The sequence below is a fragment of the Echinops telfairi genome, unplaced genomic scaffold, assembly GCF_000313985.2.
Source record: "Echinops telfairi isolate 266 unplaced genomic scaffold, ASM31398v2 ScPeMD7_3533;HRSCAF=4204_0, whole genome shotgun sequence".
NCBI classification, from domain to species: Eukaryota; Metazoa; Chordata; class Mammalia; order Afrosoricida; family Tenrecidae; genus Echinops; species Echinops telfairi.
This window is the reverse complement of record NW_022107431.1, coordinates 18,823,943-18,849,584: the sequence shown is the minus strand read 5'-3', so window position 1 is coordinate 18,849,584 and position 25,642 is coordinate 18,823,943. Positions and strand designations below refer to the sequence as shown.

The 25,642-nt window shown below is 45.5% G+C and overlaps 2 protein-coding genes across 3 annotated transcripts in view; one reads left to right on the top strand and one right to left on the bottom strand.

Annotated features, from left to right (window-relative positions):
- Positions 1–222: 222 nt before the first annotated feature.
- Positions 223–22,066, top strand: GINM1 (glycoprotein integral membrane 1). Its single transcript, XM_004701954.2, has 8 exons — positions 223–336; positions 8,796–8,855; positions 9,023–9,119; positions 15,537–15,679; positions 16,487–16,643; positions 17,514–17,644; positions 18,702–18,865; positions 20,451–22,066. The coding sequence occupies exons 1-8, from the start codon at positions 223–225 to the stop codon at positions 20,560–20,562; spliced, it is 978 nt and encodes a 325-aa protein (XP_004702011.1). The 3' UTR covers positions 20,563–22,066.
- KATNA1 (katanin catalytic subunit A1) overlaps positions 21,902–25,642 on the bottom strand; it is a 25,790-nt gene continuing 22,049 nt past the window's right edge. For both annotated transcript variants that reach the window (XM_004701952.3, XM_045294716.1), the window contains exons 8-11: positions 24,516–24,642; positions 24,014–24,148; positions 22,854–22,980; positions 21,902–22,166 (exon numbers count right to left, since the gene is read on the bottom strand). In XM_004701952.3, coding sequence (XP_004702009.1) covers positions 21,968–22,166; positions 22,854–22,980; positions 24,014–24,148; positions 24,516–24,642 — 588 coding nt within the window. In that variant the 3' untranslated portion in view covers positions 21,902–21,967. The remainder of the gene's footprint in view (positions 22,167–22,853; positions 22,981–24,013; positions 24,149–24,515; positions 24,643–25,642) is intronic.

Below are 25,642 nucleotides of genomic sequence, written 5' to 3'. Positions count from 1 at the left end.
CTATTTCTTATACAACAGTCAGGAAAGAACAGTAATTTAATGATAAAGTCCCGTCTTCTCTGATAGGACTGCCCCAGGAGTCCTTGCCCAAGACCTGAAGCGCAACGGGGCCCTTCAGCGCGCGTCGGCCCCGCCCCTCGCCCAGACCCCGCCCACAGGGCCCTCGCCCCGCCCCACGGGCAGGCTCCGCCCCCACCGCCCACCGTCGCCGGGGTGTCCAAGATGGAGGCCGCTTCCTCGGCGTCGTCTGCCCTCCGGCTGCTCCTGCTCCTGGCCCTGCCGACCGCTGGGTGGCTGACAACGGGCGCCCCGGGGCCTCCGTCCCGAGCCCCGCAGGTAGGGCCGGCGGCGCGGCAGGGCTGTCCCCGAGCCGGCTCAGGACCTCCGAGAGGCCCGGCCAGGGACCGTGGAACTAAGGCGTCTCCAACGTCACCTCCCCCTCCAGGCCGGCCGGGGAGCGCTGGGCTCCTGGCCCCCAAAAGGAGGAGTCGGGAAAGCTCTTAGGGCAGTGAGGCCGGGGTCCGGGGTCGGAGAGCCGGGAGGGCAAGGACCGCGAGGGCGCTTTCGTGAGCCGCTCCGCCTGGTGCAGCGAAACTGGGACTCGTGAGGAGCCCGGCCTGACGCGCGTTCGGACGGGCTGCGATCGTCGGACGCGCGGGAGCGGCCGCCGTTCGTCATGGCGCCTTCCCGGGGCAGAGCCTGGCGCTCGCTCGGGCCGGGCAGGGTGTCGGGGCTGGGAAACGGGGAAGTGGCTCCGAGCGAGAGAGCGCGTCCAGGCCACCTGCCGACGGCCGGCGCGGCTCGGGCAGGACGCCCCCCGCCGGCGGCGCTGTGGGCCCGGCTGGGGCGCGCCGAGTGCGCGGCTGGAAGCCCTGACGGCGCGCGCGACCGCGTTCCCGGCGGATGTTCGGAAAGCGACACTCTCCACGCGGGGGCGGGGCGGGGCCTCGCGGCATCCGCGCCGCCGGGGAACCTGCTGTCGGGGGGAACCAGCCCAGCGGGCGAGTGTGACGCCGGCCGGTGTCCGGGAGAGCCATTGCCCGCGCGTAGTGTTAAAGGCTCGGGGCCGCGCAGACCTGCTGACTTCTGCCAGTGTTTGCTTGTGCCAGCGGGAATGTGGAAGGCTTTAAACCGCGAGTTTCCCAGGATTCAGAAAAATCACAGCAGAAAAACCGATAAAAGTTCAACAACTTTCTGTTAAGTGAAGGCTTGAGTACTCGAAATACAGGTGTGACTGATCCCATTGCCATCAACGCTACCAAATACCAAACTCAACTGCCATCGAGTGGACGCCAACACATAAGCTACCCTATAGGACAAGGTAGAACTGCCCCCGTGACTTTCCCAGACTGTAACCCTTACCGGAGTAGAAAGCCTCGTCTCTCTCCCCAGCTACCTAATAGGACGGAGAAAAACTAAATGCCCCATTGGGTTTTCAAGGCTGCCAATACTTAGGGGAGCAGACAGCCTCATTTTTCTCCTGTGCTGCCGCTGATGGATTTGACCTGCTGACCTTATGGTTAGCAGCCCTGTGAGGAGTCCATTATGCCACCAGGCTCCCGGAACAGGTGTGGCTGACATCATAAATGTCACTTTTGTACTTGAACTGTTTGAGCGGTCTGCCATCACCCTCCGACTGAGGGAACGCAAGTCATGGTCAGTTTCTGGTCTGCTTTCCTGAAATGACACCAGGCACACCACCTACAGAAGAACCACTAGTAGCCGAAATCGTGTGTGAGCCACAGTTGCCACTGGTCAAAAGTCTGATTTCCATGAATAAGCAGTAAGAATACAAAGAAAAAGGAAACCGTTTTCGAAGTACTGGAAGTAAGTGTGCACACGGCCCCCCTTTTCCAAATTTTAAAGATTCATCTTAGTCGTCTATGACACCCGGAGTCTGCCCAGAGAACCTGAAAAAGCTCCTTTCCACTTCAGGCTTAAAATACACTCCACAGTGGGCTCCCCGATTTCATCATTTCATTCCCCCCCTCCTTGTGCTTTCATTCCACTTTTGCTCTTAACTCAGAGTGTCATAGGCTAAATGAATGCTGAGCAGATTTTATTGCTTGGAAATGTATGTATGAGAAGCTTAATCTGCCTGATGAATTACCCCCCCCCCCCATTTTATACTGGGAACACTTCCCAATGCACAGACGAGACAGCATTGGACAGAGCTCACTCAAGTGAGATAAGTGCTGCCCACGGGCACTCTCTGCGGTCATGGTTCTATTCCTGCTCTGCCCGCGATTACAATAGTTTTCTAGAGTCCTGTAGCAATTAGACATGAGAAATGTGGGCAGTCTGGTGGAGAAAATTAGTTTTTAAACTCTGCTTCATTGAAATTTAAATTGCCACCTTTGGTTACACCAAACGAAACACACTGCCATTGAGTTTATTCTGATTCAAAGTGGCCTAGTAGAACAGAGTAACTGCCCTTGTGGATTTCTGAGACTAAATCTTTCTGGGAGTTGAAAGCTTCATCTTTCAGAAAAGCTGCAGGTGGTTTCGAATTTCTGAATTTGGAGGTTAGCAGCCTAATGCATAACCCACTATGCCACCAGGCTGCTTCTCTTTGGTTCATGTAGTGGTTATCAACCTATGGGTCATCACCCCTTTGGGGGTCGAACGACCCTTTCACAGGGGTCGCCCGATTCATAACAGCAAAATGACAGTGATGAAGTAGCAATGAAAATAATTTTATGGTTGGGGGGGTCACCACAACATGAACTGTATGAAAGGGTCGCGGCGTTAGGAAGGGTGAGAACCACTGGGTTAATGGGTACCAGATGGAAGAGAGTACAGACCTAAACAAAAACCTCACTGCCACACAGTAAATTCTGATTCAGCAAGCTTATAGGACAGGGTAGAGCTGCTCCTGTGGGTTTTCAAGACTGTAAATCTTTAGGGGAGCAGAAAGCCTCGTCTTCCTCTGGAGGAACAGGCTGGTGGTTTTGTGGTTAGCAGTCCACTGCTTGCCTGACAGCATCACCAGGGCTCCGCATGCAGATCTGGATTAGAATGCAGATTTCCCTAGCTTTCTCATATTATCTGTCCATCCTCTGTCCTATCAGATCTAAATTTTAAGAAAACTGATGGTCTAGAGGTTACTCGTTGAGCTGCTAACCACAAGGTCAGCAGTCTGAATCCACCAGGCGCTCCTCAAAGGAAAGAGGAGGTTTTCTACTCCCATAAAGAGTTGCCGTCTCAGAATGACACAGGGGCAGCCCTCCCCTCCCCTCCCCTGTAGGGTCGCCCGCTCGCTGCATGTCGGAATCAAGTCAATGGCACTGAGTTTGGTGTCTATGTGGTTGGAGTCAGGAAATTCTCCCCGCCCTCAGTGACTCAGATATGTTGGAGAATACCCATCTCTCTGTTTTGTTTATACAAAAGTAGGGAGGGATTATACAAGATTGCACAGTACTGTGTTTTAAAGCACATTCTTCTAATGTTAAAATAACTTAGTCACCAAGTAGAGACATCCAGAGGAAACTTACTTTCTTGTATGTGTAAATGTATATTTCATTCAAAATTGATAGTTTCTTTTAAACCAAGTGTTTATGTCTTTTAGGAGCCCTGGTGGCACAGGGGCTAAGAGTTGATTAGCTGCTGAGTGAAAGGTGGGAGAAAGATGGGGCAGTCTGCCCCCATAAAGATTGCATCCTAGTAAGCCTCTGGGGCCATTCTGCTCTGTCTGTGCTCTGGGGTTGCTATAGTCAGAATCAGCATGAGGGCATTGAGTTTATATATCACTTTTATGTTTTGGACCTAGCTGGACCCCAGATGAACATCCTATTAGTAAAGGAATTTGAATAAAGTACTGAAAACAGGTGGAGAGACTTCACGGTTCTGCCACCTTCTTCCTACATATATGCTACCCTCACTCATGAGCCTGAGCTTGCAATGAAGCCAGACGTGCTGAGGACAGGCGCTAGGTCGGAGCTGCCTCAGAACCCTGGGTCGGAAGCAGTAAAGGGTGAAACTCCCTTCCAAAATAAGATAATCAATTGCTTCCCTGCCTTATGGTTAAGACCAAGTGTAATATCTCTTCACCATTTTGGCAAGACCAAAAAGAATTTAATTGAACTTGGTTTTTCTTTGGAAACTAATAGACTCTAAAAGCTCACTGCCATTAAGTTGATTCCAGATCGTGGCAACTCAGTAGGATGGAATGGAACTGCCCCTTTTGGTTTCCGAGACGTTAAAATCTTTTTAAGAGTACACAGTCTTATCTTTCTCCCTTGGAACAGCTGGTGGGTTTGAAATGGTGACTTTGTAGTCAGCAGCTCATTGTGAAACCCACCACGCCACCTGACCTAATTACCTTTTAACAAACCCTGCATCCGAGTAGGCGAGCAGTATGTTTGAGAGGGATAGATTAATGACAACGTAGGACATGATCACGGCTGAACTGCAGAAGCTATCAAAGAGGTTCTTAGTACAACATCATTTGAAGGTGTGTTAGTCCAGGTACACTAGAGAAACAAATTCATGGACACTTATATGTGGATAAGAAAGGTTTATATACAAGAGTAATTGAATATTTATAAAACATTCCAACCCAGTCCAAATCAAGTCAATAAGTCTGGGATTAGCCCATATGTCCCATACCAATCTATAAAGCCCTCTTCAGACACACGAAACACATTCAGTGATGCTGAATGCAGGAAGATCACAGACCAGTGGGTATAAAGTCAGTGGCAGTAGAAGCATCAGCATTGGCAGGGGTCTCGATGTGGCTCCTCCAGTTCCCAGGGCTGCATCCGAGTAGGTCCATGTGGCTTCTCAGGGATGTCTCACAGGAAGTCAGCCTTGTCAGTAGAGTCTCCAAGAAAGTGAGGAGAGCGAGAGAGAGAGCGAGAGGTGTCTCCTGCCTCCAAGAACGAATACAGGATTTCCCAGAATTCTTAGGAGAAGGCCATGCCCACATAGAGGCTGCATTGGCTATGATCCGATTGACACACTAAACTCTACCCCTTCACTCGTAATCCTCTCAAATTGACACCAGATCATACAACTACCCCAGAAAGTTATCTCTAAGTTGTTAGAAGGCTGCAGGTAATGGTTTCTTGTTTGAAAACCAGATTTTTTTTTTTAATGTGGCATTTGGACACAAAACAATATAATCACCAACCTGATGACTTAATGAGTATTGGTTTGTGTAACCCTTGTGTGACCCACCTACTTTAGGGCAGCTCCTATCCAAATTGTAGTACGGACTGCCACCTGGTGGAAACCGATACAGCTGTGTGAATCTGAAGAAACAGGCCTCAACTCCACCAATCCTCCCACCAGCGTCCACCTGGGATGGCTGTGCCCCACATAATTATATGAAAATCCACATTACTTCAGAAATAGGCTTTTGCTTTTGATTTCAGCATGCCTTTCATTAAGAAAACACATAGTAGCAACAAAAAATTTCAAAGCAGAAAATAATTTGGTTATGAAAGTGTTTGTTTTGATGAGGGTGGCCCAGGGGAAAGCTGGGCTCGTTCTGAGGAATCATTAGCGTGAAAGATTCCTAAGCAGCAGAAGGGACTTTCCACTCCCATGAAGAGTTCCAGTCTTGAAAACCCATAGGGACAGTTCTCTCCTGCCCTAGAGGGTCGCTATGAGTCGTCATCGACTCGATGCATTGAGTTTGAGCATGGGAATTGGGAAGTGTACCACAGTCCACTTAACTGCATAACATAGACCTTCCATGTTGGGAATCCTATTCCATAAGTCGTCCCTGGACACAGCTCACCTTCATAAAATGACTTCCGTCACATTCTCTGGCAGAAATATGTAAAATACTGGGGATAGTCCCCCAGTACCAAGAGGTGTACTTACATATTAATTTTGGTAAATTTGGTTAATTTTCTTAATGTCAGAGATATGCATACAACCCCAAGGACCGAGCAGGCTCTTTCGTCACTTATTGGCGCGGGTAGGTTCCAAAAACCAGGTTGTTATGTGAAAATGGAGGATGACTACATCGCTATATAACTACCAAACCGCTGAGAATCGGCCCAGCCAAACTGACACATAACCATTATAGCCAGCTTTACCCTTACCCACACCTTGGCCTGGTTACTACGAGACACTCATTAAATGTGCAAAACGGCCAGTAGATTTCATTACTATTGTAAATGTGAAATGTCAGCTCATGAGATAGTTGAAAGCAAGCAGGTGTATTTGAGAGTAATGTTTTATTCAGGGATAACAGTGTCTGTCAGGCATTGATATAACTCATATGGTCGGTGGTGAGTACTTCAAATAGTGCTTTCCTTTCTACAGAAAACCCATCATTTATCTTAAATATTTGAGTGGTGGCTTTAGATCATTCCTTTGTTATGTTAGGCGCCATTGAGTCAGTTCTGATGCGCAGTGACCCAGTGTACAACAGAACAAAACATTGCCCAGTCCTGCACCATTCCCCACAATGATTGCTGTGTTTGAGCCTGTTACTGCAGCCCGTAGATCAGTCCATCTAGTTGAGGGTCGTCCTCTTTCTCACGGACCTTCTATTTTACCAAGCGTGACGTCCTTCTCTAGAGACTGGTTCCGCCTGATAACGTGTCCAGAGGATGTGAGATGAAGTCTCACCACCCTTGCTTCCAAGGAGCGTTCTGGCTGTACTTCCTCCCAGACAGATGTGTGTGTTCTTTGGACAGTCCACAGTCCTTTCAGTCCTTGCATAATTCCAATGCAGCGATTGTTCTTTGGTCGCCCTTATTAATCTCCAGCTTTGCATCTCTAGACCATTCTCGTGTAGTTGTTGTTAGGTGCCGTTGAGTCAGATCTGACCCATAGCGGCCTTAAGCACGACACAACAGAACACGGATCTGTCCTGCCCCATCCTCACAAGTGTTCCTGTGTTGCCCATTGTTGCAGCCACTGTGTCAATCCATCTCCTTGAGGACCTTCCTCTCTTTCTTTCTGGCTGCCCCTATAATTTATCAAACAGGATCTCCTTCTCCAGAGACTGGTCTCTCCTTCCAACATGTCCAAAGTATGTAAGACGAAGGCTCACTACCCTCGCCTCTAAGGAGCTTCTTCCAAGACAGACTTGTTTGCCCTTTTGGCAAGTCCATGGCACTTTCAGTGTTCTTCTCCAGCACCACAGTTCAGATGCATTGCTTTGCTTCAGTCTTCTTTATTCCATGTCCAACTTTCACATGCGTACGAGGCAGAGGAGATTACCATGGATTGGGTCAAGTGCACCTTTGTCCTCAAAATCCATTCCCTCAGAGGCACACTGAATGCCACCCTCAAAAATGGGCACCCGGGGAGGGAGGGGCAAACAGGAGCTGACACCAAGGGCTCAAATAGAAAGGAAATGTTTAGAAAATGATAATGGCAACATATGTGCAAGTATGCTTGATACAATTGATATATGGATTGTCAGAAGAGGTGTAAGAGCCCCATAGAATGATTTGAAGGGAAAAAAAGTCAGCCGTGTTGTTTAGAAGAAAGATTCCAATGTTCATTGGTAGTGGAATGGATCATTAAACTGATCATAGCACACAGAGCAGTGTGGCTGGCATGCATCAGCAATTTTGAATAAAGCAGCTCTAGAAGAATGCAAATGATGTAATTCCACTTATATAAAGTTCAGTCACTGATAAAACTAAACACTGCCCAGCGAAGGGTCCATAGGTGGGGAAACCCTAAAGCAGTGTTTCCCTCCACTCCTTGGAGGGGGCTGGAAAGAGCCAGGGAGGCCACCAAGGCAGAGCCCACACTCTATCCTGGTTGATGGGTTACAGTACGAAAGGTCTTCATTGCCAGGAAAATGCTAAGCGATCTTTTAATTTTCCTGAAAAGCCAAATAAGTTTGGGAACCTAGGCTCTAAATCAAAGCAAGAACTATGGACATTGGTCATGTTTCTTTGTGTTTGTCTTCAACAGTTTTATTGGAAAATAACTTAGATATCCAATAATTTGATAGTCAGATCATTCAGTCATATCAAGGGGAATTATCCAATCACCCCCACATCAATTTTTTAGAGCATTAACCCCTCCCAGGGTTAAATTGCCTCTAAGATGAGTTAGGCCATCACAATCCGTTCTTGTGCTCCCTCTCCCAAGAGAGGAGAGGGCAACTAATGCGACAAGAGGACAATATAGAGAAGTACTAAGCGGTGGTGACTGGGGCCCAGGCTGGGCAGTGAGTGCATGAGGAGCCCTCCTGGCACAAGGAGAATGCTTGGTTGCTGCCTGAAAAGTTGGCTCTATGAACCCACCCAGCAGTTCCCTGGGAGAAAGGGCCTGGCAGTCGGCTCCTCCCTGTGAGCCAGTTCTGCTCCATCATACAGGGTGGTAGGAGTGAGAATTGACAGCACACAGGTACCCCAGTATTCATCTGTTCTTTTTAACTCATTTGCATACTATATGATACATTGCAATTAAATGGAGAAGACACGTGGATGATCAAACATTGGAATTGTGAATAAGGGCATGAAAGGGGCTTTAAAATGGAAATGATGGTCTTTTTAAAGTTTCTTATCCTTGCATAATGGCCCTGGTGGCACTGTGGGTTAGGTATTAGGCGGCTAACTGCAAGGTCAGCGCTTCAAGCCTCACAGGCTCTCCGTGGGAGGAAGGCGAGGCTGTGTGTGCGCCTGTAACAATTGACTGTCTCGGAAACCCTCTGGAACAGTTCTGCTTGTTCTAGCAGGCCAGCTCGCTGTGTGTCAGAATGGACTCGGTGTCAGAGCTTGAGCTGAGCGAGTGACAGAATGGATCTGAGAGGAAATGTAAACCCTGTCGTTTTCCACTTGTGAAATGTAACACATGATATTTGTTTTTTGCAGGACAGCATCAGAGTTAACATAACTACCTTGACAGATGATAGGCAGGTATCCAAAAAACAGGTTTGTTTCCTTTTGATTATGTTTTTAATACTGCATTTAGCATAGTATTATGTAGCCAATTTCATTTTTACCAATGCATCTAATTTAGTTAGAAAAATGTACTTTTGACTGAATTTGTAATCATTTATAAGCCACTGGAATTAATGCATATGCTGCTTTATTTTTAGGTTGTTCTTAACATAACCTATGAGCATGGACAGGTATATGTAAATGACTTACCTGTAAATAATGGTGTGACCCGAATAAGCTGTCAAACTTTAATAGGTGAGTACAGCTAAATCTTTTCCATGTTCTGTTTTTAACAAGACTGGTATAAGTTAGTACAGCATAGTTTGGGGATGTTCTAGATTTCCATTGCAGATTTAAAGTGGGCATCCTGGCTAGAATAGATAATAACACTGAGGCATGTAAAACGATTCCTACTGTACATTGGTTATTCTGGGCTTTTTTCTTAAGGTTAGATGGAATTGCATTTGCAGTAGGTAGACAGGAATATAAGAATGAGTGTAGAGGAGATAAATGAAATGCCAAGAGCGAAATAACATTGGAAATAATCGGAAATATACTGTTTTTAACGTCTTTGGTCCGTTCTTGTATAAACTAAAGAAAACGCTGTGACGTGGGAGTATACCATTTTATTTCAGTGAAATGACGAATATGCGGAACACACATAGTTATAAAGTGTGATTACACATTTTCAGATAAGCATGTACAGTAGTAAATTTCTAAGCACTTATAGCCTATGCATTTTTAAAAAATCCTGTACATTTAGATTCACGGGGTACTTTCCTTGTAATCCCACAGTGGTAATACTCCCTCATTTTGCATGTAGAAGTATATGGCTTAACTTCTAAACATTTGGACATTTTTGCTGCTGCTACGGCTCTGCTCAGAGAACTTCTCATTTTCATTCTAGTCCTTGGGAACGTGAGGCTTGCTCTGTGGTTCAGCCTGCGCTTAAGCGTGTCAGTGCTCCTTTCCACGCAGCCCTGAAGAAACTGTCATTGTTTTGAGATGGTGTTCTCGATGCTGGTGAAGTCAAGCTAGTCGTACTGTTCAGTAGCTTATGTAATTGAGAATCTTCTTTTTTAATCCACTTGCTCAATCCGTCACTGAAGGGGTCAACAACCAAACCACCTCACCCCTTGGCTGTAGAGGCGCTTCCCACTCGGTGGCACCCCCCGTGTGTTAGAGAGTGGAACTGAAGTGGGAATCTCCACCATGAAGTTTTGCCTCGCCTCCTTGCGGTTCTCTCAATTTTTGTTTGGTATTTTTTTTTTTTTAGAGTGAGGCAGTGAGTGAGTGAGACAGTGAGTGAGGCAGTGAGTGAGGCAGTGAGAGAGTGAATGAGACAGTGGGAGAGTGAGGCAGTGAGTGAGAGAGGCAGTGAGAGAGTGAGGCAATGAGTGAGAATGAGGCAGTGAGTGAGTGAGACAGTGAGTGAGTGAGAGAGTGAGACAGTAAGTCAGTCAGTGAGCAAGTGAAGAATCAGTGAGTGTGAGAGTGAGATGGTGAGTGAGTGAGGCAGTGAGTGAGGCAGTGAGAGAGTGAGTGAGGCAGTGAGTGAGGCAGTGAGAGAGTGAGTGAGACAGTGGGGGAGTGAGGCAGTGAGTGAGAGAGGCAGTGAGAGAGTGAGGCAATGAGTGAGAATGAGGCAGTGAGTGAGTGAGACAGTGAGTGAGTGAGAGAGAGAGTGAGACAGTAAGTCAGTCAGTGAGCAAGTGAAGAATCAGTGAGTGTGAGAGTGAGATGGTGAGTGAGTGAGGCAGCGAGTGAGGCAGTGAGCAAGTGAAGCAGTGAGTGAGAATGAAACAGTGAGTGAGTGAGACAGTGGAAGAGTGAGGCAGTGAGTGAGAGTGAGACAGTGAGTGAGTGAGAAAGTGAGTGAGTGAGACAGTGAGTGAGGCAGTGAGTGTGAGTGAGACCGTGAGTGAGAGAGTGAGACAGTGGGAGAGTGGCTGAGACAGTGAGTGACTGAGTGAGGCAGTGAGTGTGTGTCAATGAGTGAGCGAGAGAGTGAGTCTTTGTTTGGTATTTTTAAAGCTATATTACTAAATACAGACACGCTGTTGTGCCTTCCTGGTATATTGACTCTTATGTCATTATAATTGATCTCCCCTCCAGCGCTCTTGATAAGTCTTGCCTTCAAGATAGCTTGGTCTCAATGAGCTTCATGACAGGCGCTGCTGCATGGTCTCTCTGGCAATTTTCTTTCCATTTTTGTATTTATTTGTTTTTAAAATGAGTCTTTATGTGTAAGGGACATCTTATAAGCATCAGGCTATCTTGGTTTAAAATGCACAATCTGTCTCTTATGATTTGAATTTATTTACATCAGTGAAAATGACTGAAATCACTTGAATTTAAGTCTCTCACCTTAATGGTCTGTTTCATATTTGTGTCGCCTGTTCTGTATTCCAGTCTCTCCCTCTTGTTGCCTAGTTTTGGGGTTTTCTTTCACATAACCCCTCTTCCCCCATCTTGTTGGTTGGATATTATTTAACTGTTCTTTTTGTGGTTGGAGTTCCTGGTGGGGCAAGCTGGGCGGGCTGGGGCGAGAACCTAAAGGTGGGAGGCTGGAGGCTCCTCTGAGTGCCGTGGAAGAAAGCCCTCGCCGTCTGTGTGGGAAACCCTCCCGAGCTGGCCCTCGGACCCTCAGGAAACAGTTCTGTAGCACACGGAGTTGCCACGAGTCAGAATCCACTTAATAGCAACTGATTTAGCAGTTGCCCTTGAGACAAATGAGTACTTTCATCTCTTCCAAACAAGACAGAAACCTTAGAATATTTTAACTCTATTCCCTTTGGGTTACTATTGTCGTGCCAATTTAACTCTTCATGTTGTTAAGCCCCAGGTGACGTTATTACCCTAATGATTTGTGTACATGTCTAGTGACTTGTTTAGTCCGACATTCCTGTATGTCCCCCCATGGTTTCCTTGTGCATTGCTCTTCATTCCTCCTTGTAGATCAGGGCCCTCCTCTGAGGTCACTCTCCTTCTCCCTAAAGAATTCCTCTAATACTGCAAGTTGGTTGTCAATGGATTCTCTGGAAGTACCCTACTGTGCCTTCATATGATTTGTTTTAAATGACCTTTTGCTGTGTTGTGGGGAAAGTTTAGCAGTGCCCTTCATGTAGAGGGATTCTTTGCTGAGGATGGAAGCATCGACCACCTCTTTGTTGTCTCGCGTCTAGAGTCCGTCCATTGCCTCTGCTATTTCTGTTGAAGGTCAAGTTTTATTCTTGCTCCTTTGAAAATAAGGAATCACTTTTTCTCCTGGATGTTTATAAGGTTGTTTTTACCTTTATCTTTGATTTTTAGTTTCACTGTGATCTGTGTAGGTTTTCTTAGGGTATTTACTGTAACAGGTTTTGTTAATCTGGGGCTTCCAGTCTGTTTCTCACCCACTGTATTCCTCAGGTCGGGCTCTTTATAGTTTCCTAGGGAAATGGAAGGGCAGCAAAAGGGGACAGGCTGCAAGGAGAGGGGTCCATGGCTCAGGCCCAGGAACGACCGTGAGGACTGCACAGGACCGTGCAGTGTGTTTGGTTCGGTGGTGGTGGGGTCACCATGGGGGGAGGCGACTCAGTGGCACCCAACAACAACAAGTAAAAGCTTGGGGTGCTTTTCGGGACCTCTTCTCCTTTGTGACCCCCAACCTCCCCAGCATCACCAACCTGCAAAACTTTCATTTCTCTTCATTACATTTAAACTCCTTTTCCCAGCCCCGCCTTCCTGACTAACCAGGCAGAGTGAGTGTTGGATTCTCTACATAGGATCCTTGCCTGCTTTCCAAGACCTGGCACTGCCTTCCCTGTGTCCCCCAGCTGCACCGACTGCCCAAACCTGTGTGTAGCTTCTCCGCCTGGCCATAATGGCTTCCTACTCAGGATCATTACTTCCGACTCCGCTTTTCACCCTCTTTGGGGCTGACAAGCGCTGTATTAGTCTGGGTACTTTGGAGAAACAAATTCACAGCAACTCATGTATAAGAGAGTTTTATGTAAAGAAAGTGTGCATCATGAAAACATCCCAGCCCAATGCTGCCCAAGCCCACAAGTCCAACATTAACCCATTTACCCAACACCAGTCCACAAAGTCCTCCACCTCACAAAACAAAGGCAATGACGCCGACTGCAGGAGGAAAGCTGAGTCAGTGAACGAATAAGCATCTCAGCACTAGCAGGGCTCTCCACACGGTTGCTCCAGCACCCAGGGCTGCATCGGGATAGGTCCATGTGGCTTCTCCTTGGGGATATTTTGTAGGAAGTCAATCTTGTAAGCAGAAGCAGGGAACTGCTAAGGCAGCTGCACTCTGGTGCGACCATCACAAAACAAGAGACCCGAGAACTAGCAAGGCGAGGCTCACCACCCATTTATCCCTCCACCTTTCATTTAGCCCCACGTGATTATCGGCCAAGTTGGCACAATTAACTAACTCAAGCTCCTTCGAAGGAAAAACACATTGGATGTGGAACTCAACACGGTGACCCCTTGCTGGCCCCGAAAGTACTGGCCATCTTTTAAGCTTTCTGGTGCCTCCCATCAGATTCGGGGTTTCACTGTGGATGTGTGTAGATTTTGTGCAAACTCACCAGTGGTTCTCAGTGTGAGGGCTGGTCTACGGCTGATGAATCTGCTAGTAAAGAAGGGCTCCTACAGGCTGAATCATTCCCCTGGCATTGTGCTCACTGCGGATTTGATATGGAATGCAGCCTGGCTCCTGGGCTTTTGGTCTTTCCGGTCTGCCTGGTTTTGTACTGAGTGTGTGCTCCTTTGGGAGCCTGGACAAATGCTCATCTGATCCAATTACGGGAGCCTTCAAAAACATGAGGCGTGATCACAACAACGCAAGGTCTTTCCTTAATTCCTTTAGAAAGGCCTTCTTAGGTAGTGGAATTCGTTCTCTTGTAGCACAACACATGTGCCAAAAACGTCACGTCTTTGGACGTTACTCTCTGTGAGCTTATAGTGGCTGGGGTGCAGGAATCCAAGCCTGGGTTGATTGGATCCTCTGACTCTGGGTGGTTACTCACAGGAATGGAGACACCTTAGTGCTCACCCGGAGGAGATCCGCTGCACAGGTCTCTCGGGTAGAGGGCAGCTCATAGCCTCTGGCTTCATCTAGCCAACAAGAAAGACTGCCAGCAAGAGAGAGAAGCTTGCAAGTGAGAGGTCAGCGTTTTTGTTTGTTTGCGGTTTTTTAAATCATTTTATTAGGGGCTCATACAACGCTTAACACGATCCATACATACATCAATTGTGTAGAGCATATTTGTACATTCATTGCCCTGATTATTCTCAAAACATTTTCTCTCCACTTAAGCCCCCGGCATTAGGTCCTCATTTTTCCCCTCCCTCCCCCCTCCCCCCTCCCTCATGAGCCCTTGATAATTTATACATTATTATTTTGTCATATCTTGCCCTATCCAACATCCCCCTTCACCCACTTTACTGTTGTCCGTCCCCCAGGGAGGAGGTCACATATAGTTCCTTGTAATCGAGAGTTAGAAGCTGTCACTGTTTGTTGGATAGAATCCAATCCCCAGACGCCGAGGACACACAGTGAAAGGGAATCCCAGGGGCTCAGAGCCCTCGGAGGCCCTGTGCGCTAGCTGCTTATGCTGCAGGGAACGTTGGAGTGAACATGAGGGCGGGTGTTGTTTTCCATGAAGCTTGTGCTGCTGCTGAGCTATCACCCCAGAGCATGGTGTCACCATGGAAACAGCCCGGTTATCATTAAAAGTGGGCATCTTGGTTCCTGGGGAGCAAATAGTCCTCGGATTGTCAGCATCTGAGGGACAGAAACAACACGTTCTTTTGCATTGGTTTCGTTGGACTGTGCCATTTTATCATTTTTCCTATCACGTTGAACCATAGTAGAGTTGTCATTGGCTGCAAAGCCACCCCAGCTGCTTTACACTGTCCCCACTGGGGTGGGATGGGGGCGGCAGCTGTCAACAAGACCCTCAAGAGGAGCACGTGGAAGCTAGCCCTGCCCCTGAAACACCAAAGCATTGCTGTGGAGTACACTCCAACTGAGGGCAACCCACTGTGCAAAGCAGAACCGTGAGCCAGAGGGCTTTCAAGGCTAGGGCCTTAGGAAGCAGATCGCCAGGCCTTTCTTCTGAGGCCCCACTGGGTGGACTTGACTCACCGACCTGTAGGTTAATAGTTGCTTGTGTCAGCCCTCCCCTACTATTCATTAACAGGATAAATTAAAGGGCTTTCCCTCTGTTGTGCTCCTGCTCTCACTGAAGGAGGAGCAGATTGAGAAAACCCCAGTGCTCGTTCTCTCAGTGGATTTTGAGAGTGAATGAGTGATTGAGTTTGCTTGGCTGAAGTTGGCGACCCACTCTGCCTCGGGTTCTCCTTCATGCTGTGTCCTGTCGGTTCCTCCCTCACGAGCTGAACAAGTTGGACGAAAGCTGTTGACAGTGTAGTGTTGCTTCCAAAGTCGAGAGACCATCAAGCACTTTTCCCTTTGCAAATGAGTTGCACAGATTTGTGAAATCACCTTTGTTTCTGTAAATCAGAAACAGTGATGAGTTCAGGGATGAAAAAAGCCCAAAAACTGTCGTAAGACTGTCCTGTTCCATTTAAATGTCATCAGTCAAATCAAACTGCTAATAGACATGGTGGCAATTTCTGTTCAGAGCTGTCACTGCTTTTTTTTTCCAGTGAAGAATGAAAATATGGAGGAAAAAAGCTATCTTGGAATTGTCAGTGTAAGGATTTTAGTTCATGAGTGGCCTATGACATCTGGTTCCAGTGTGCAGCTAATTGTCATTCAAGAAGAGGTAGTAGAGATCGACGGAGAACAAGTAAGACTGTGCTTCTTAATTGGATATTCAACTGTAAAGATTTGAATTTGTGTTAGGTGCTCTGCATGTGTGACATGATTGTTTCTGATTTGATACGGAACCATACCAAAAACGAGTCGATGTGGACTCATAGCGACACTATAGGACAGGGTAAAAGTGCCTCTGAGTTTCAGAGACGGTCACTCTTGACGGGAATAGAAAGCCCCCTCTAGCTCCGTTGGTGTGGCTGGTGGGTTAGAAATTCTGTCTTTCCAGTTAGCAGCCCAACTCATAACCACTACGCCACCAGGGCTCCTCTTGATAAGAAAGCAAGCACCTTAATGCGGGTATCCAATCTTTGAGAATCTTTTTTGATTGCTTTAGAGTCTGGAGACACTTATATACATGTTTAAATTACTTGGGAATGTTAGGAACATCATTAAACGAAGCAAGTGCTTTGCCACCATATCCTGACCAAGTTTCTCTAACTGTAATGGTGCTGAGAGGAAACGTACACTGTGGCCGGTGCTGTTGCATCGGTTCTGACTGTCAGCAACCGAGTACCAGACTGCCCTTCCTTCCGTTAGCAGTGGAGTGTTTGCCCACTGCACTACCAGCACTCCAAGCGTCTGTGAGCATATGTGCTAAAGCAGACAGGAATAATTAGAGTTGAGAATGAAATGCCTCACAGTGTGGGGAAGTGAAGAGCCATTGGCTAGGAAACATTTTTCAGTTGCAGAGTTCTGGCAAGAAAATTCACCTTTAAATTCTTACTGCACCTGGCCATTATTGAAATGACAGAGTAAATGCTTATCTTTGCTTTCGTAGGCACAACAAAAGGATGTCACTGAAATTGCTATTCTAGTCAAGGACCAGGGCGTCCTCAGGCATTCCACCTCCACGCTGCCATTGGAAGAAAGCATGCTGTTCTCTATCTCCCGGGACAGCGACCGTTTCTTCACCCTTCCCAACCTCTCTAGGAAAGGTAATGTGAAGCCCACTAGCCACAGGACTATGGAAATGATCACTTTGGTTGATGGTTTTTTATAAACTTCTCTGTATTTTTCTTCATCGTGACTATATTTGGCAATAAGCCTCTTTTGAAACTATAGCATGTACTACCCTCTGTCTCCTTAAGGACTTCGAGTCTCAGTACAGTGTGATCAGTGCTGCTTAGGTGGTGCTATTTTGTCGTAGCACCTAGTCTTACTCGGGATAGCTATCACACGATATCAGACGATTGTAAAGGTTTTATTAGAGGGAAAAACACTCCTTCGATCCTGTAGCTCCCACCTCATGTGAGCCTGCAGCTCCCGCCTGGACGGTCCTCTGTGTTGCTATGGTCATCTGTCCCTGTGGCAGTGACTGTGTGAGTGGCTTTAAATGATTATAAAAACCTCGGAGAACTGGTTGGCTCCAAGCCAGAGATCTGCTCTCTGCTCACGTGCTGTAATAGAGAGAGAAACGCAGGTCGAGGTCGCAGTATGGTAGTGAGCTCGATTAGAAAGGTGCGAGGGCCCGGCCTTTCTGCCCACCCTGTGTGCATACCTAGCATCTGCCGTGAGAGCCCTGCTTCTCTGTCTGTCCCTTCCTTCTGGCAGTACCAGGTAGTCCACTTCCCTGTGTACCTGTCAGTGTGGTTAAAGTTAACTTTAGACTTTGAGAGTTTGTACAACTGTTATAAACTGCTACGTGGAATGCCCTTCTGGCATTGAAATCATTCAAGATCAGATGTTTACCGTCTCCCAGGGTACCTTGTAGACATGTTCTCTTCTCAGCGGTACTGGCACAGGCAGGAGAGGGCCCAGTAGGAGAGAGAGCAGCACTTTAGGAATGTTCCTCTTCCTCCTCATAGAAAGTGCTGGTACATTGCAGACCACCAGTCAGTATCTCCTCAGGACTGTGGAGACCACCGTTGATGAAGATGCTTTACCTGGCAAATTACCCGAAACTCCTCTCCGTGCAGAGCCGCCATCTTCATATAAGGTGAGGCAGGTAGTGAATTTTGTAAGTGGTTATGGTCATGCTAGCATTTCAGATGAGGTGGAGGTTGGAAGACCAGCAAGGTCCCTTGTTCAAAACTCCCAGCCTGTTCTTTCCTTTAGGGTCTATGAGTCAGAATCCACTCAATGGCAGTGAGAGCCAAACTAAACTCTTTTCAATTAGCAGTTATTTCCACATGCTTTATATAGTCAGTAAATTTCAAAAATATTGAGGTGAATGAGGGGAGTCGGAGTGGAGACCCAAAGCCCATCTGTAGACAATTGGCCATCCCCTTACAGAAGGGTCACAAGGGAGGGGAAAGTCAGCCAGGGTGCAGTATAGCACCGACGAAACACACAACTTCCTCTAGTTCTTTAATGCTTCCTCTCCGCCCACTATCATGACCTCAGTTCTACCTTATAAATTCTGCTAGACTGGAGCATGTACATCGGTATAGGTAAGAATCCAGGAGAGATGAACTCCTCAGGTACAGTAATGGGAGTAGCATGCATACCATGAGGGTAGGGGGGAGAAAGGGAACTGATCACAATGATAGACGAACAACAGAAACGTGGGTGAAGGGATACAGTGGACAGTGTAAGATATTAAAATAATAATAGTTTGTAGTTTATCAAGGGTTCATGAGGGTGGGAGGGAGGGAAAAAAGAGCTGATACCAGTAGAAAGAAAATGTTTTAAGAATGATGGCAAAAAAGAAAATGATGACAACTTATGGACAAGCCTGCTTGATACAATTGATGTATGGATTGTTATAAGAGCTGCAAGAGCCCCCAATAAAAGCATTAAAATTTTTTAAAAATATTAGCATCTCTGGGCCTACATCGCTAGGACATACTTTTAAAATCGTAAGTAGCTTTATTGAAGGACATTTAAAAATAAAGTCCACTCATTGTAAATGTAGTTAGCTGCCTGTTGACTATGTAGACCACCATGTTCAAGATGCAGAATGTCCCCATCACCCCAAAAGCAGGACCGAATTTATGGTTTCTCCTCCAAACTCCGCTGAAAGGTGCCTGTCTAATCAGAGCTCCCGTTTCTAGGTCATGTGCCAGTGGATGGAGCAGCTCCGGGAAGATCTGTGTGGCTTCTGGAGCCAGGTCTTCCCAGTCCTTTTCATGTTCCTGAATGTCTTCTTGGTTGGAATTATCGGGGCAGCTGTGGTCATAACCATCTTAAAGGTGCTTTTCCCGGTTTGTGAATACAAGTAAGTATTCCTGTAGGTGCCGGGCTTGTACTCTGACTCCTTCAAGGCAAGCATGATCACCGGGTTGCCCAGGAAGACGTGAGCGTTTCCTAACAAGCAAGTGGCAAAACCAATGTTTGAACTCAGTCTGTTTCTTAGTAAGTCCTTTGGTTCATTCAACACCGTACAATGTAATCTAGTTAAGCCCAAACTGCTCATTCCCCTTGATATTTCTTTCTGAAAGAAAGTGGCCAATGATGATAGTGTTAACAATGTATTTATTTTTTAATTTATTATGAGTAACTTCTTATGGCTTAAAAAATAATAAAAACACTACTGAAGAAGGAAAGGGATGAGTCTCTCTCCACCTGTTATTCCACTCATCACAGATGTCTTCCATTCTAGAAATTTTCAGTACACACACACAGACCATCCTTTCTTATCCAGATGGGATCATACTGTTCTTTAACTTTTCTTTCAGTTCCATTTTTCCACATATTTTTTGAAGTTCCCTCATGTGTGGCATATTATAGCTGTTGTTTATCCCAGACTATCATTTGTAGTATGATCAAGTCATGGTAAACACAAGTTTTAAATTTGCAAAGTAATTTCTTTCAGTGACTGCTAGGGTTTTCATTTGGCTCAAGTGGGCCTTTCTCATCTTAAAAATTACTTTAAAAAAACTTTTTACCATCACTTTGTCTAAGGACAGGAGCTCTGGTGGTGTAGTGGTTACGCAGTGAGCTGTGATCTGTATGATCAGCAGTTCGGAACCACCAGCTGCTCCGAAGCTTTCTACTCTCGTCAGTAGTTACACTGAGTCAGCACTGACTTGACAATGAGTCTGGATTTTGGTTTGGTGTGTCTAAGAGCCCGGTGTCGTGGTGGGTTAGCGCAGGGATGCTCATCACCTGGGTCAAGTTTGCAGCCATCAGCTGATGCTCTCTATTCCTGGAAAGAGTTCGTCTCAGAAACCCACTGGGGCAGTGTTATTCTGTCCTGTCATGGCAGGGAGTTTGAGAGTTCATGTGTCGTTTAAGCTAGAGTTCTGATTGTTTTCCGAATGGCGAGGCCATCATCCCATCAGGAATGTACCTGCTGACTAAGAATATGACCTTACTCCAGTAGTCTGTTCTGGATGGTCTTCTGTAGGGGTCATCGCCATTTGTCTCTGTAGCATTGATGGTGTGAGTGACCTTAAATGTTCTAAAAACCTCTGAGAATTGGTTGGCTTCAACCTAGAGATCTGCTCTCTGCTCAGGTACTGTAATATGAGAGATTCAGGCCAAGGCTGCAGTTTGGTGGTGAGCTTGATGAGAAAGGTGTGCGCACCTAGCGTCTGCTATGAGAGCCCTGCTTTTCTGCCCCGCCCCTTCCTTCCCGAACAGTACCAGGTAGTCAGTCCACTTTCTTGTGTGCCTGTCTGTCTGTCAGTTTGGTTAAAGTGAACTTTGAAATCAGCCTGTGTACAAACATACAAAACTATTAAATGAAATGAAGCTAGGTACGTATTTAATTCTAACCTTGAAGTAGCCCTAGCGTACTGTCACAGTACAGGTCCAGGAAATGTCTGATTCTGCTAGTAATTAATCATCTTCTATTTCAGGGGAATTCTTCATCTGGATAAAATGAATGTTATACCAGTGACAACTGTCAACCTATATCCTGAGAGTCCTGAGAAAACAGCAGGAAACTTTGAAGATAAAACATGTATTTAAATGATGGACGCTGAAATTAGTCTACTTGGATCCAAGCTTGTCACTTGAACATACGTTTCTTTAAATCATGAAGAATGAATTTACACTAGACAAAGTGCTAAACTCCTAAACCTGCCTTAAAAAGTGACAGGTTCGCTTGTTCTGAAGCAGAGCTGGCTATTCAGATGAGACATTGGTAGGGGACAATTAAAGTAGAAGAGAGACCGGGAGGAGACTTTGGAACTACCCAAAAGAGGCAAGACAAACTGCCACGTGCCAATAACTTTTCAAGATGCCTTTTAAAGGAAATTATATCCACTGAATTACTATAATATATGACTATGAAAAGCACTTTATGAAATCCTAATTTAAATATTCAAGAACTTAACACTTATTTTTTTATTCAGTACAATGTGCCTTTGTATTAGGGTTGTGATTCAGTATAAAATCACTGAAGTGTATTATAATTTGATTGTATACTGTACACCAAGACTACTTAGCTGAGTACAAAGGGATTTGAAAGTCATAGCAACATATTCTCACTGTAAATTTTTTGATGGGGAATTAATAATTTTTTGGTGGAAATGGCTTAAGAATTTTGCCCAGGCGAGAACGACCTACAGATGATGTTAGCTCCCTTTCACTGCTGAAACCACGATTGAAACCGTTCACTCACCAGCAGCATTATGGAATCAGGTGTACCACAGCAGTGTCCTCTGTAACCAGTGCCCATGTGACATGTATTTCACAATGTGACCTTGTATCTAACTTTACTCCGTATGAAAAAATGGGTACCTTCTGTTTCATTAAAAAAAATACTTTGGTCTCAACCCACCATTGAAAGGGTTGCCCAAGAATGTAATCACTTCCCCCCTTAATGAGGCTGAGAGAGGAGAGAGAAAGACTGTTTTTAGTCAGTCGTCATACTAGACTTGTGGAATGTGAGTACTACATATTTTAGAAAAATCGGTAATAGCATGCAATTTACAATTTGATCCTAAAGTCACCCGGCTAGTACTCCTTGACTTCTCCATGCCTTCCTCATTCCATAGGTTGCTAAAAGCCCTCCAGATGATGGCAGGGCCATGTTACATGCATTATTAAGCATAAGCTTAGACATTCCAGAAAAGAGAACTCTAAAGATGGAGCTGTCTGCTCCCATAAAGATGTGAAGTCTCAGAAACAGTAAAGAACAGTTCTGTGGAGTCCAATCAGGGTGTTTTGGATTGGCATCAACTTAGTGGCGGTGGACTGGGGTTTTAGTTTTAAAATAAAACAAATTTATAGCTTAAAAAATTGTTTATTCAGAATCATAAGGTTTTAAAAAATCTTATGGAAGTTAAAAAAATATAGCACTCGATATAATGAAATACTACATTTAATTATTCAAACATGTAAGGCTGGTTTTCTCAGTTTGTATGAGAATTTAACATGATCCAAATTCAAGTATCCATTTCTCATATCTTTCAATGTCTGCAGCAGATACTGATTTAGAAACCTTTTTTAAAGCGATTTCAAAGTCCTCCATGGTTGTCGGCATGTGCATTTCTTCTCTTGAAAGATTTCTGATTTCTTCCGGGGTCAACCCTTCGATACGCCTTCTCATGGCCATCAAGGATGCATCCCTAGGGTTTAATATGGGAAAACCTTACAAAGGGATCAAAAATCCACGGACAGAAATTCTCTTGATGCATGTACCTTTTTTCATCACGTTTCTTGACTGAAAGCAGTCATGTATGTAAAGGGACACCACGTAGAGAGACACACACACACACACACACACACACGCTGACTTGGGGTGGTACACACCGTGTCTGTTTGATAGGAGACTAGTGAGTGCAGGTACCTTGCTAGCAGTTAGCATCAGAATCAATACCTGGATGAGGACAGAACTGACTAGAACCAGCTGGATTAGAGATGTTCTTAAACTGCTGTCACCTTATAATAGCTACACTAAAACAAGATCGTACTTAAAATTGAAATCAAGATTATGCCAAGTCAATATATTTCTCAATTGTATTCCTGCATAACAAATGAAGGAATGTACCAACATACATATTTTTATCCCAAACCCTTCATTTTTTATTTTACACAAATTATTCTAACACTAATTTCTTGAGCTTGTAGCTGTCCAATGGCCTGCAGGCTTTGCACTTCTATGTACAATAACCAGATGTCTTACCAGACCTGTTAACGCTAAATGAAAGCCAATTCTGTGCCTATAACCTGTAGTGTGGATTTTATGTCATCATAAAAGCTTCCTCTCATTTTTAACCCCCCAAACCCCCCCATGCTTCCAAAGTAATTCATACCTGCACACATTGGTAATGTCTGCACCCGAATAACCTTCCATGTTTTCCGCTATATTTGCAAGGTTAACGTCATCAGCCAATTCCAGCTCACGTAGACTTATCCGGAGTAGCTCCTCTCTGCCTTTTGCTAATGGTAGAAACAAAATCTATAAGCCTTCAATATAATCATAATGTACTGTTATTTCTAAAGCCGACTCTGAGGAGGAGTTTTCCTTTAAAATTCAGGAGGCATTCGGGCTCGTTATCTTAGATGCCTCTAGGTTGGTTCCAACTCCTAGCATCCCCTGAACAACAGAAGTGAACACTTCACAGGACCGCGGCAACCTAACAACTGAGTGAAAGGTTGCTGTCCCTGTGTTAACCCATCTCGTTCTAGACACAGCCAAACTCAAATGGCTTGGGACAACTCAATGTATGGAACAGTACTGTTCGTCTCTTAAAGGCATGTTCATTCGATACCAGATTTTAAAGTTTAAGTATACTTGAGAGTCAACATGCATTTTTAAAAAATACTTTTATTGGGGGATCTTACATCTCATCACAATCCATACATTCATCCATGTGTCAAGCACATTTGCACATATGCTGCCATCATTTTCAACGCATTCTCTTCCCACTTGAGCCCCTGATTATTAGCTCCCCATTTCTTCCCCCTCCCTCCCTCACTACCCTCCCTCAAGAAACCTTGATAAGTTACATATTATTTTCATATCGTAACATCGTCCTCTGTCACCCCTCACCTACTTTTCCTTTGTTGATCCTTGTGATCGATTCCCCCTTTCTTCACCCATCCTCCCCATATCCTCCTGGTATCTCTACTTGCATTGTTAGCCGAGGAATTTATCCTGGATTCCCTGTGTTGCGGGCTCTTATGTGTAGTAGTGTGCATGTTCTGGTCTAATCTGATTTATAAGGTAGAATTGAGGTCATAATAATGGGGGGAACGAAGTCCCAAAGAGCTAAAGGAAAGTTGTGTTTTTCACTGGTGCTATACTGCACCGACTGGCTCCTTTCTTCCCTGTATCCCTCTGTGAGGAGTTGTCCAATTGTCTACAGATGGGCATTGGGCCTCCACTCCATGCCCCAACCCCCAATTCACACTGGGTATGATTTTGTTCTGGGAAACATGCATTTTTCTAACACGATGCCAATAAAGATACCTGAGGGTAATGGAATATAGATTCTTTTTTCAAGACGTCGTCTTAAAGCCTCATCAATATCCCAGGGGAAATTAGTAGCTGCCAAAACCATCACCATTTTGGATGGGTCATCATTTTCAGAGGCACCTCCAACACCTGAAATAGAGTTGAGGAGAGACATGGTGGAGAGGGGTGTCAGATGATACAAAATACAGCTCACATTATGGATCATTAATTGGCACAAGATAGTATACAGTCTTCAAGCTTCTTTACATACCAGAGTATCCTGTGAACGGGCCCTGTTGTGGCGCGTCACTTCTGTCAATGTACCAAACAGATTTCTATCCATCCCCAAGAACCAACTCTACAGCTGTCTACTTGCTGGTCCCTCTAGTCATTTGGAGTCATGAACACCTGGGAACAGCCTGTATCGGCACTTCAGGCAGAGCCTGATTTGCTGCCCTGGAGATTCTGCACAACCTGCCACCCCAGGCCTTTCAGTCCCATCCACAGGCGTGCATACCGTCCATCTGAACCAACAGCTCGGCTTTCACCCTTCTGCTTGCTTCGTGCTCTTCAGAAGTCCCTCTGCGACTGCAAATGGAATCGATCTCATCAATAAAGATGGTGGCTGGAGAATAAAATCGAGCCTAAAGGAAGAACCGAGGGAAGACTGGCTTTTCACTTTGTTAAAAAAATGATCTGCAGATTATGCAGTTAATAAAACAGCTGGGGAGCCTGTCACAGTGTGTACCCCCTCCTTCCCTCTGTCCTAACGCTGGGGTTAGAGGCTACAACTGGAACAGCACAGATGGGGCCTCTCATGCAGATGAACACATTCAAATTTCACATAACTAGATTTTTGCCACTGACTACAGGATTATTCCGGATATTAAAAACCCATTTTGATAAGTATGGTAGAAAATAATTCACAGAAAGGAAAAAAAAAAAAGAAAATCAGTCACAGGTATGGGGAGGGATTCCAAAGTTCTAGGGGGGAGAAAATTAGAGAACTACTACCTTAAATAAAATCATACATAGATTTCCTTCTAAAAATTCCATTTAAATTTCTATTCTTTTTGATTTAACTAATGCCAGTGTATTTCTGTCCCCTAAGTAAAGAGTCAGTGAATATGACCCAAGTTTTTGTTTGTGCTGAGATAAAATCCCCATCAGTTGCACATTATGAGTGTAATTTTTTTTAAATACTTTTATTGGGGACTCTTACATCTCATCACAATCCACACATTCCTCCAATGTGCCAACCACATTTGCACATAGGCCACCATCATTTTCAAAGCATTCTCTTCCCACTTGAGCCTGTTATCAGCTCCCCATTCCTTCTCCCTCCCTCCCTTGCCCGTCCTCCCTCACAAACCCTTGGTAAATTATAGATTATTTTCATATCTTACAGCGTCCTCTGCCTCCCCTCAACCGCTTTTCCATTATTCATCCCCGAGAGGGGGTTCTAGATTGATCCTTATGATTGATTCTCCCTTTCTCCCCCCACCTTCCCCTAATCTTCCTGGTATCTCTACTCTCCTTGTTGGTCCTGAGTGACTGTAATTAGTACCACCAAATTGTACACTCAACAATGGTTAACACAGTAAAGTTGGCCTCCTGTTTTATAAGTTGAAGGGGAAAGGTGGT

Excerpts from the sequence above, each read along its gene's own strand:
- GINM1 (XM_004701954.2), top strand. The coding sequence starts at position 223 with ATGGAGGCCGCTTCCTCGGCGTCGTCTGCCCTCCGGCTGCTCCTGCTC. Across the intron at positions 16,644-17,513 it reads TCCCAACCTCTCTAGGAAAG|AAAGTGCTGGTACATTGCAG; the intron begins GTAATGTGAAGC and ends TCCTCCTCATAG. Across the intron at positions 17,645-18,701 it reads AGCCGCCATCTTCATATAAG|GTCATGTGCCAGTGGATGGA; the intron begins GTGAGGCAGGTA and ends TCCCGTTTCTAG.